A 12,562-nucleotide genomic window follows, 5' to 3' on the forward strand; every position below is an offset into this window, starting at 1 on the left:
TTTTTTGCTGAGAGCCAGTCAGCACAGCCATTACATTCTAACCCTTTTTAATAAAAGGGTGTCTGCACGAAACAAACCAAACCCCATACACAACACCCTTGAGAGCAGCAGTACTAGCAAAGCAGCATAGGCATTGCCTAGCTGACCGTTCCTTTTACCCACCGCTGCTCATCTCTATCAGCAACAAGTCTCTCCTCTTAAAGGAACAGTAATTAAAGTTCAGATAACTGAATCTCCCAGTAAAGGGCCTACCTGACTAAAACAGTGGAGTCATATATTCCTTAGACTTTAATACACACCATTATTAAGACTTGGCTTTTAGTTCTCAGTTTCAGACTTTCAGTGGCTTAGGGAATTGCTTGGAACAACTGCTCAGCAACTTGGAAACATCATTTCTACTCCACAACACAGGCAAAAAAATGCATCAGCTTCAGCAACCACAATGATGGGATGTGACCTTTTTCCAGGTCTTTCAAAGCAGATGTGTACAATTCGGAGGCTTAACACTTAAAAGCTCCTCCTTCCAGTCTTCAGAAATGAAAACAAACTTATTCCCTGATGAATGAAAACTGACTGTGAAGTTAAGAGCAGGGCAATCATCTCCATCAGCAGAAAGTAAAGATGGGTGTTTCCCCGCCCACACCATATACAGTTACATGCATCATGACAAAGCATGCAAACAAGATCTGCCCTACCACATGATTTTTATTTATTTGTTTTAAAAGCACCCCTTTGTCTGGGCAAAATGCATGTTTTAAGCTTCCCAGTGTCCCTCCTCCTACAGAAGAGCCCCAAAGTCAGAAGCTAATTCAGGGCAGAGGCCCATTTTCCTCCTGTTGAGCTTGTAGGAACATCTTCTGAGAAGGAATTTTGTTCATAGAAACTAGCTAGCCTTTATCTGATTGAAAGATTGTGGTTTGTTAATCATTTCATCTCAGTAACTGGAAAAACACAATAAAAAACCCAGCTCATTGCCTTTTTTTAATATCTTAAATTACTTCAAGGGCATGTCTATAGTGTACAGCACAGTGCTGTGTTGATGATCTCAAGAGGTCAGGCAAGTCATTTCAACATCTTGCAGAATCAGTGGGTTGAATTTAAAACCAGTAAAGCAGCTTTAGTCCAGTGCTACATTCAGGATAACTATAGCACCTCCCAGGTGCACCCACTTGTGAAGTAGGCACCAATTCAGGTGTCACTGCCCTATGGTCTATTGCACAATGACGCCATACCCTTAATGCTTAGAGAACTGATCTACTTTATAGAGCTTCCAATGGTATTATCGGAGTAAAGGAGTTGACCTATCCCAGGTAATAAAAGAAAGATTGCATTAGTACAATTAGACATGCTATGAAATGTGGAACTAATACCCAAATGGCTTCACAGAGAGCTCAGGTTCAGCAGGGTCTATTCCTCAGGGCTCATAGCCCCACCATACTCAGGGTGGCTCCTGCACTAGGTTTCAGAAGAACTATAAACCTCAGATACAGTATCATTGACATAGCACCGCACCTGAGTTTAAAAGCATTCCTGGAACACAGAGCTCAGAGGAACAAAGTTACTTCTGACCTAACATGCCCTGTAAATTTGAAACAGCTTCAACACAGCAAGCTGAGACCTCTCAGAACTACACTTCTGGAAGGATTATTTGGTGGACCATGCTGCATGAAGAAAAAGCCCAGAAAGTCACATCTGTGTTGTTTCAGTGCTGCACAATGGCAACTGCAAGCAGTTGCCACTGAGTTCTGGGAGATGCTGCTTGGGCAGTGGTGACTACATGGAACCAGCTTTGGTGTTCATCTCCTTGCCTCATTTAACCTGCTGCCTCAAACTGTTCACAGGAGGAAAAAAAGAACTGTCTTCATCAAGATTGTACAAGAGAACTTCATAATCAATGTGTTTATCTCCTTTGTGAAGAAGTACTATTAGCTTCATTAAATTATCTCCATTATTTTTTCTGTTGACAATATATACAGGGAGAATAGGAGATGGCTTAAGTTGTTTATTGCTCTCTTTAAACTAGACACATATTAGCTGTAGTGCTTAAATAAGTTACTTCTAGTTAGCAACCTAAATATATAACATCATGCCTAGAGTCATAAAGCAAGGAAACAAAGCCAGGTCTCAAACCCTAAGCTCAGGCCAAGGCCATTAGAGCATATTCAGGATACCGTATGCAAAAGGAATCTTCATTAGCCACTAGAAGTGATATAACAAACAGTTCAATACTCTGATTTGATCTGTTATCCAAGATACAGCCACAGCACACAGATTATTTTTAGGGAGGGATGTCAGGGAAAAGGAACAATTTCAGCACATGAGAACACAAACAGAACCACTGAAAGATGCATCATCTGAGAAAACTCAAAAATTACATGGCTCCAGCATCTGGCAAAATAGTGATGTTAATTTGACATCACAGATCATTACTGTCAAAAGCCAATCAAGCATGGCGGAGAGGGAAGCCACAAAGGACACTCATCCCAACCCAATTACTCCTTAATATTTCAAAGAAAAGAATGGAGGGAAAAAAAAAGAAGTAGAATTACATGAATTACATAAATATCAAGTTAAGGAAGAAGGCAAGAAAAATCAGAATACCAATACTACATTTCTTACCAGAGCATTATAAAATGCACTGAACACCTGTGATATAGCAGCGATGTGTTGTTTTTGTTTGGTTTTGTTTTTAAGAAGCTGCTCTGGGATGTACAATTAGAATAGCATATATACATACCTGGAACAGCTGAAATTGTCACAGCAACTACACATTTGCAACAGCAAGCCACAAAGTAAAGACAATTCTTACTGTGCCACAGTCAGAGTAAAAATATGTCCAAGCAGGCATTGTCAGTTCACCTGATGACTGCTCAAGAACTGCTGAAAAGTAGTGAATGCCTGATGCTACTAGACATTGAGCATCCTCAACTCCCACTGATGCTCCTACAAATTGTGTTAGTGCTCCAGGCCTGCATGTAACAAGCGCAATCTTCCCCTCACCCTGGTATACCATCAGCAGGGTTTCACAACTCCTCAGGCATACAGGGGAAAAGACACAGGAATAGGCTGCCAGAAAGTACAATTAGATTGCAGTATTTTAGGACCTAACTCTGCACTTCTCAGTGTCACAGGTAGTCCTGCTCACTTCACAGGCACTCTTCATGCAGGTAAGAACTGTTCACTCAAGTAAGGGCTCCAGGAGTCCCTCCAGCAGCCAAATCACTACCAATGATTTGCATTACTGCTGTCACTGTTAAAGCACTACCTATATGCTGCCAGGCATTACCCTCTCGGCCAGCCACAAAACAAACATGATGGTGCGCACCCAGGCCCTACTCTGGAGAGAACTAAACAGGTTCCTGGATGAGAGAACTAGGGAAGCAGAAAAGCCAACTATAAGCTGAAGAATAGAGTTTGCCAGGGTCCCGGTCCTACATACTGTACAGAAACAAGACAGTCTGCAACACACGGCCAAGGGATCCCAGAACATACCAACACCACAAACAGTATAGGTACAGCCACGGTGGCTGCTTCAAACCTGGTAACAAAATCCTACTTATATCAGCACAAGGTAATACAGAAGGTATGGCTTCTAAATATGGCATTCAGATCGGAAGAACCCAGAACACCGCAGTTATGTATTTCCCAATAGCCGCATATCCTCAAGGTGGTAAGGGTAGCCTTCTTGACTAAAAAGAAACGCAGGATCAAATTCAAAGATTTTGTTAACAATTTTTTAATTCTCTGTTCACTGCAAAACTAAGGAGTGAAATAGATTGAATTAACATATTTACCTGTTATGAATGGGTCCTCTGAACTTTGGATCAAATTTCCTTGGTTCACCTGCATTTAAAATAAAATAGTATAAAAATAAGTCCTTATTAAAAACATAATCTATATGGAAGGGGCTGTTAAAAGCAGTCCTTTAAGAACATCTTCCCTATATTCCCCTATAACCAGATCTGTTAAAATAACTCATGCAAACAATATCAGTAATTCACCAATACAATTACTTAGCAATTGTAGATAAGATCAAAGTCCCCCCCCCCCGATTAAGAACATTGGGGGCTCCCATTACCACAGGGTAAATCATCTTTAATGTACATCTCATCTTTATACCCATGCATACTGTTCACAGTAGAAAGTTGCTGATATTTGAGAGATGAATTGTGTCACACACTTAGCATGTGGCTGCGGAAGGCAACACATAAGTGAACCTACTTCTCTGGAGCTGCAGGCTAAGCCCTGCTGATTTTTCTCTAAACAAATGGTTCAGAGTCATGTCTGGACTTCAACATAACTGAGATCCTATATTTACAGTCTTGTAGAATTATTTTTACTTCCTACTGCTTTGGCTACAAGACTTTGCAGGCATCAAAGCTGCAGGATACAGGAATAACAGCCCAAAAGCAGGTTAACTGCAGCTCAGCTTTGCTCTTGCTTCCATGGGGGTTAACAGATGACAAACCATAGCTGGAGACTGCAGGAATTCAGTGGTGACCTTGCTCTGAGCCAGATGTCACACTGGAGACCTCACAATCACCCCAATGATTGTGATTATAAGCAGAATAGGAAGTAGACTCTGTGGTTCAAATTCGTTGTTGCCCAGCATCTTACACATTTATCAATGCAGTATAATGTGGGTATTATATTCTTTACTGCTATTTTGATCAGGAACCACTACATTCAGTAGCTTCACCAAATAAGTTTGCTACAAGTTCTTGGTTTTGAGCATGCTAGGGAAGAGAAGCCTGAAAAAGGAGCTGAGTAGGTTTTATTGGTTGTAGTCTTCTGCTAATGCACCCCATCACTTACACACCATTATGCTGCCTAGCCCTTACAGCCTTAGTCAGATAAACTTATTCAGGTGCTTGTGGAAGCTCTGCACAAGCAAGAAGTAGACCAAGCTATATTGTACATGATGGACAGTGTCATCAGCAGTGCCAGCACGGAACATGGCAAGCTCACCAGCAATGTCATTTTCTTTTAGTCAAATATGCAGTTGTATCTTGGTTAATCCACAAGCTTGAGAATGATAATAATGAGACAAACCATCCACTTAAGATACAAGTGATACCAACAAACAGGAAGTAATACCTGGTTTTACAGAAGATCTTTACCAAAAAAGAAGACCCCCCCACACACACACACTTATACAGTAAGCTATTTCCTAATTACTTTAGAGAGCACAGCCATTCTGAGCAGTGAACAGGTGTCAGTTTGTTAACAAATTAATCAAGAAATGGCTTATGAGCTTTACACTTCTTATAAGTCACTGACGAAAATATGGACAAAAGTAATAAATTAAGTACTTAGTGGTACATTTTCCAGTTACTTTAAAATACTCACTGTTCCAAATGAATTTCTTCTAGTTTCAGACTTCAGAGAAAACGCTTAGTGCACTTTACCTCATCTCAAATTGTATTTATTTTGAGAACTACTAATATTCTAATTGCTAATTTAAGTTTGAGATAAAATGCTTTTCCTCAAATCTCTTGAAGTTGAAATTTGCTTTTACTGAAGCTATGTTTGTTCTTTTAATACATAAGACCCAGAGGTCCTGTAAAATTGAATCTTTAAAAGAAATCAAGAATTAACATTCTTCAAGGAAGCAAAGGAACACCTAAAATAACCTTAAAGTTTTTCAATCAAGAGTTTTTATGATCTTCTAGTATTCTGCAAAAACTATATTGGCTTAGTATTCTTATATCAAGAATCATTCTGTGTATTAGAATAAATACACCATTCTTCTCTTTGTTCACCCGACTCCACCTAAATATAAACAAAATCCTTCCAGATTGTCAGAGGAATAAAATGGTATTTTAAGAGACAGGCTTTCACAAAGTAATTCCTAAAATGCATAGAGTTTACTAGCCAGACAACACTTTATAAAGAGAACATAAACCAGTCAGCAAACAGATAATGAAAACTAGATTTCTTTTATTCGATTCATCAAGCAACAATTAAAAAATGCAATGGACAAGGTGTTTTCTATCGAAACCAATGGATGCTCCCCATCAGGACTTTCCTGCCAGGTGACTTGGCCTCTCCTTTCATCTCTCCCCTACTTGATCTTCTCCCTTTGTCTGAGCTCAGCCGCCACAGAGCACTACAGTGCATTCACACCCACAAAAGCATGCACCTGCACGCACCCACAAGCATGCGCACACCCACAAGCATGCCCTCATGAGCAGCTACCTTAAAAATAACCTGCTGCCCTCTGCTACTGAAAATCATGAGTTTTACTCTAGAATATCAGTAATTTTCTATGCAGAAAGGAGAGACATGTTTTGTACCACGTGCTATATTCAGACTTCATTGGAGTTCATAGACATGAATGAATTAGAAGTTAATGCTCCATCAAAACCTTAATGGCACGTGTGATGCAGTAATGCAGCTTCCAGCTGGCAGGACTGTGAGCGGAGGGAGCTCCTGTCTGTGCCTGTCTGTGTGCACATCCCTGAGGCAGCGCACACACATGCGCAGTCTGCTTCATATGGATGAAAAAACAGAAGCGAAAAACAAAAAGTACAGTTCACACAGCAGGTAAGGGTGTCTGTATAGAGCCCCTTTGACAGACATTTATGGTTGATCGGGCTTTTCTGTCCATTCTCCTTTGACTAGTAGATGTTGGCACCCTCAGTATTGTTTGTCTAATCTGAAAGTCTATCCAGTATCATTCAATAGTGCTTTAACCTAACATCTACAAATGCAGCAGTGTTTGCAAAATCCAACACTTCATTTAATTCAGAGTTCAAGTTAGAATTCCTTAACAGAAGTTTGGAACATTTGTAACAGCTCTGCTTTGTATTTCTAATACAAACTTTGGTGTAAACCATGTGAAACCTTGATAATAATCTCCATTAATTTCATTGTCAGATTCACCTGACAACTTTAAATCCAAAATCCCTTTAGGCTGTAATCCTGTAAAAACTTACATATTCAAAGAACTTTCTGTACATGAGAAGCTTCATTAGACTCCTACCCCTAAAGCTATGTGCATGCTAAAACATTTGCAGACACGGGGATCACAGGCTGTATTCCAAACTAATCATGGTAAAGGGATTATAGGTCAAATTCTTACATGCTGAATCTCCATTCATATAAATCAAGAATGAATTTAATCTAGAAGACTTCTGATGTTTCCTTACAATGATGCCAGCTAGAATTTTTCTTTTCCCATTCTGTCAAGGCTGCTCATCATAGGAGACAATGTACTGCAAGTCAGAGGCATTGATTTTCAGCAGATCAGTGTCCCTAATAGTTACACATTCTAACTGTGTAACAGTATTTTTTGAGTAACCACACGGATGACAAAGATTAGTCTGTTTTGTGTCAAATAGTTGTCTCCTACATGCCTATACTGTAGAATGTCTTCGACTGATAAAGATGTAACAGAAAATCTCCAGACCTGCACTTAAAAGGCAGGCCAGTACATTTGAGTGGCTCAGCTTTTAGTCACTTATTTAGAGAGACCTGGAAGGGGCCTGAGTTTCAAAGAGGAAACATTAGGTTCTTGCTAAATTATCTCAAGCTGGGCATCAAAAGTTGAGGCTGCCAAACAGACTTTTTTAAAAGGTAGGCTTCCTTAAATTTGAAAGGGGGCTTTGTCAGATCCCAGAGAGTCAATCACTCTCTCATGTAACTTCCGATTAGGTCATAAGCAGTCCTGGAGGTCTGAAATGTCACTTGCCGTGCAGGACCACGAGTTCACTGCTATGCAGTGGCTTTGGCATGCTCTGCATTTTAAGCAGCCAGGTATATGTACATATATATATATATATATACACACATACACACACACACACACTCATGCAACATACAGATAAATAAAATACTGGCCAAAGATACTGCAAGGGAGATACTTGCCTTTAAGGAAGTACATAAAAAGATCATCAATACTTCATTAAGAATTTGCTTCCCCCCCCCCCCCCTAAAACTAAGCCCTTTAAAAGAGTAAAAAAGAGTCAGCCTACTGCAACTCTATTCATCTTTGACAGAAACTTCAGCTTCATTACTACTAAACACACAGCCAAGATACAAAGGTTAGCCCAGGTACAAAATCAGAATGGAGACTGATTATTAATTAGTTACCCATTGACTCAATGCTGCACAGGCTCCATAACTCATTTATTTGAGATTCAAACATTGGTTACAGTAAGGCTGAGAACTGCAGGTATTTTCAGCTCTACTGCTATTACAGTCAATTTGAAGTTTGTCTTTTCTTTCAGAATACCCAGAACAAGTTACCTGAATAATAGTTGAAATTACAACACTTCTGACTCGAAGACTCAGTGAAGCCATAATGAGAAGAGACAGTAATGGATGCATTGGATGGATGAGGATCCAGAAGAGCATGCACAACTGAGGCAGGGAAAGGTGTCACAGCACAAGTGAGATGAATAACAGTCCTCTTGTCAGAAGAGGATATTTACCAGATATGCTGACAGAGCAAACCTTGCCTGCTGCAGCACAAGTGTTCAGCATATATATCCTAGGTTGCTACATTCTTCTTTCAGTTCATCTACAGCTATCCTTTGGGTTTGAAAGGGCTATCAAATAAATGTAACTACGCAATACATATAAAAAAAACAGTACCAATAAGCACATTTATATCTAGATATATGTATCTAGATGTGCAGTGCATATCTATGTGGCTTCATATGGATAACTAGAAACACTCGTTTCAAACAGTTAAATGATCACATCATAAATACATTCTCCTAATGCTTTAATGCAATTCTGTATGTAATCCTCCAAGTCAATTACAGCTAAAGACATTTGTTCCAATCTTTCTAAGGGGGGGGGGGAGGAATATTCACAATTTTCAGGCGAAGATCAAAGCCCAGAATACATAACAGAACAGAAAGACATAAACAACTGTGTAGGGAGTTTGGAAAGAGAATATAATGACACTTTGGAGTGTAACTTATAACTGAGGGTATCTAATAAATAGTTTTGTTTGCAAATACTTGTTACTCTTTTGGATGAAAAGCACAGTGTTATGTAAAGTTTTGGCCTCCTGAGAACTACCAAACTTTCTCCTTGCAACTACTCTGGCATAATGCCAACACTGCTCTCAAATCATTAGTCTGCTCTTTCTTTGATGTTATCTGGAGATACATATGCAATCTTTCTCACTCCAAGTACAAAATAGATCTCATTATCTCCCCGTTATCTGTTCAAACCTAGCATCTCTGCTACCAGATTGTTTTTTTTCTGAGGTAAACCTCACTAGCCCAGTCTGTTGATGAAGAAACAAAAAACAAAGGGCAATTTTTTTTTTTTCTTTAAAGCAATCAGTATCTAGGTAGTATTTCGTGCAACTGTTAAATAAGTTTAGGAATTTTCAAAGGAGAAACAGCAAAATATTTTCATAGCTCAGAGTATTACCCATAAATATCTAGCCATCCCAATCTTACAGCTATATGGTCACATCTTCCAATGCTGTCAGCCCAGTATGTATTCAAGATGAAAGAAACAGCCACAACAAACATGGGAACAACAATCCACATTTTAATTCATGCTACTGAAAGAGGAGTATGAGCTTTTTTTTTTAAGGGAACCTTGTGGAAGATCTTGCAGCTGCATTTAAAAAAAAAAAAAAAAAAAAAGGAGAGAGACACATACAGACAGGCAGACAAAAAACATGCACAGAATTTTTCAAGTACACAGGGGCCAAAATTTGGGAACAAGCAATTTTAAAACTCTTCTAAAGAAGTAAAGCTGACTCACTATCGATCTATAAATGAGAACATATGTGAGAAAACAGGGAGACATATCTTGAGGATTTGGAGGTGAGAAACATCATATTATTTGAATATAAATCATAATGCATCAATAACACTAAGTGTAATATTACAATTAAGATGTCATTTATTATTTAGGGACAGACTCCACCCTGAAGTATTTATATAGAATTTCCAGTGGAAATAATGGACTCTATCCACTGCTGAGAGGACAGAAAGTTAAACAATTAGAGTTTTACATATTTGCATTCTGCTAACAAACATTTAATTCAGTTGACCAGATCTGATATCTCATTTATCTCATTTTAGATGCTGTTTATCATAACTAGCAATGTTATACTACCCAGTACTTGGGGTGAGTTTTAATTCTACCAGTGGAAACCATTCAGTAACCAGGACATTTTAGTCATCCATTGAAAAGCAAAAATCACTTTGCCTCTTCAGATGTCATATATTGGCAATAACATAGGAAACTACTGAGAGGAAAAGTTTAAGGAGATGATTACTTAGCTTACATACTTATATCACTTTTTTTAATGATTATTAGAGAAAATTTGAGAAATTATTCCACTGGAACTTATATACAAAAAAGCTGCTAAATAAAAAGAAATGGGATGACACCATTTATCATGAGTACACAAAACAGTGCTGCAGCTAGTGATTATATCTTTCTAGCAAACTCCTAGTTTCTACAGGTTACTGACAGGAGTCAAACTAAACCAGACTATCAGTTCTGCTTCTCACTGCAGTTCAGAAAAGATGCAATAAAGAGCCCAAGGAGTGTCACTGTTTCCACTACAGACATTACAGGAAGGAATGCATGACCTTCACGTGTGCAGTGAAGCTGCTGATTTCAAATAGGCTCAACTGCACTGCAATATCCTCACTAGACGGAGCTACCTGCCAAAGAAGCCGTAAGATCAGAAGTTCCACCATGAAGGAAATATCACTGTCAGACGGATTTCGCTGCTGTGACTAATAGTGGAGGTAATAAAGGCAATTATGAAATCCAAGCCATCCTTGTAGTAACAGCAGTGACAGTTCTACCGGTATGAGAGACACCAGTCTTCTGTTAACATCAAATAACTAAGGAGCAGCTTCATGTCCAAGCAGTGCCCCAAACAGTGTGTTTGCCTGCATGATTTTAACTACTGAATAAAAAAAAAAAATCATAAAAATATTTATACATCTATTACAATGCTGTAGTCAGTGCAGTCATGACTATTTCCACCAGCCGTACAGCTAGCCCTAAATGTGTTTCTGGATAAACACTTTCTCTTCTCTCCCCCTCCTTTTTTCATGTGGTACTTAATCATAAGATGTCATCAGATTGTGGTTTTACATGTTCTCCAAGTCTTCAGATTCAGGCATATAGAATCTTCTACCTTTATGTTTTTCTTTAAAAGCATTTTATTGAGTTCTGTCTCAATATCTCATAGCAGCATGCTGCAAGTGTTGCTCACAGACATAGTCTCAGCACTTTCCATAAGCATGGCCTCCAACTTAGAAAACACTGCACACACAACCACACACAGAAAATGTATTTGCATTTGGCAAATACATCCTGACTGCAAAATTCATACTTCCAGCTTGGGTTTTGAAGGCAATAAAGACAAAGTTAAAATTTAATTGTACTATACAGTATCAGGGAACATTCAAGCATTTGTTTTTCATTTCCTCAGTATTGTTTATAATATTGGGCCACCCAGTAATGCTGGGGTACTTATGATTCCACCAGTTTTTCATTAAAACCCTTGCAATCATACTGTCTGCATTTATGAAGCATCCATAAAGCACAGTCTCAATGGAAATGATCTAAAAATATCTCCTGTAACAGACAGTATCCACTTTTCCCATTAGAGAGGGAGATGGGTCACTACCTACAGCATCAGGTGATAAAACAATGTTACCCCACAAAAGCAATTAATGGCTGGCACATACAGTATTATTGATCTATAAACACCCAACACACTTCATGAAGTTAATGACACAAAGGAGCAAATGCCTCTTCCTGCTGAAGAAGGTACCCTATGAGTTACAGCTCTTTTCTTTTAAGATGTCTATTTGACACTGGACAAGTTCATTTAGGTGTTTGAGAGAACAACTAAATGGGGAAGAAACCCACTCTATTTCAATAAGCTCCACTTTAACTAAAGTGCTATACTGATGGGATTTTTGGAAGTATGAACTCTACTTTTCTGCCTGTGTAAGCACTCTCCTTCAAAAGCCATTCCTCTATTGGTGCAAAGATAGTGCTAATACTTACTAATGGACTCCTAAGCTGAGCTAGCTTTTTGTTGGTTGCAGAAAGAGCTCATGCACAGATGCCTGGTTCCAAACCACATTTTCCAGGTGTCAAGCACTCAGACGAGGCGTAGGGGGAGGAAGTTATGTAGGCAGTATGTGAACAGCTAGAGATGGCAGGTATAAGTGGGAGCCAGAAAGGACCAAACCCCCATTAATCCTGATCTATCATTGTCGCATTCTGCCACCATGACGGTGGCACTCACATTACTCTGGTAGCTGCACAGTTATTACTAACTGCACTAGCTCCTCCAGAGCCAGAGAGGAGGTACAGTGCTGCAAAGCATGCAGTTCATCTCTTTTCTCTAGCTCCCAACCCACCACATGTCCTAGCGTAGGCAGCAGAGCAGGATTCAAGCCATTCATTGAAGTTAGTTATATGTAACATCCCTGAAGACAGCTGGCACTCTGTACAATCTCAGAAAGACAAGAAGGTCAAATCAGCTCCCTCCTGAGGGCAGGCAGTAACATCTGGCCTGCGGTTACAGATGAAAGGAGTCACCCACGAT

General features: G+C 39.3%; 1 protein-coding gene across 1 annotated transcript in view; it reads right to left on the reverse strand.

Moving 5' to 3' along the window:
* The window catches only part of SLC44A5 (solute carrier family 44 member 5), a 132,811-nt gene that overhangs the window by 52,293 nt on the left and 67,956 nt on the right, over window positions 1-12,562 (reverse strand). Inside the window, exon 2 of the mRNA XM_067301408.1 lies at window positions 3,795-3,843. Within this exon, the coding sequence (XP_067157509.1) occupies window positions 3,795-3,843 (49 nt within the window). The remainder of the gene's footprint in view (window positions 1-3,794; window positions 3,844-12,562) is intronic.

Source organism: Apteryx mantelli, chromosome 8 (genome assembly GCF_036417845.1).
Source record: "Apteryx mantelli isolate bAptMan1 chromosome 8, bAptMan1.hap1, whole genome shotgun sequence".
Classification (NCBI taxonomy): domain Eukaryota; kingdom Metazoa; phylum Chordata; class Aves; order Apterygiformes; family Apterygidae; genus Apteryx; species Apteryx mantelli.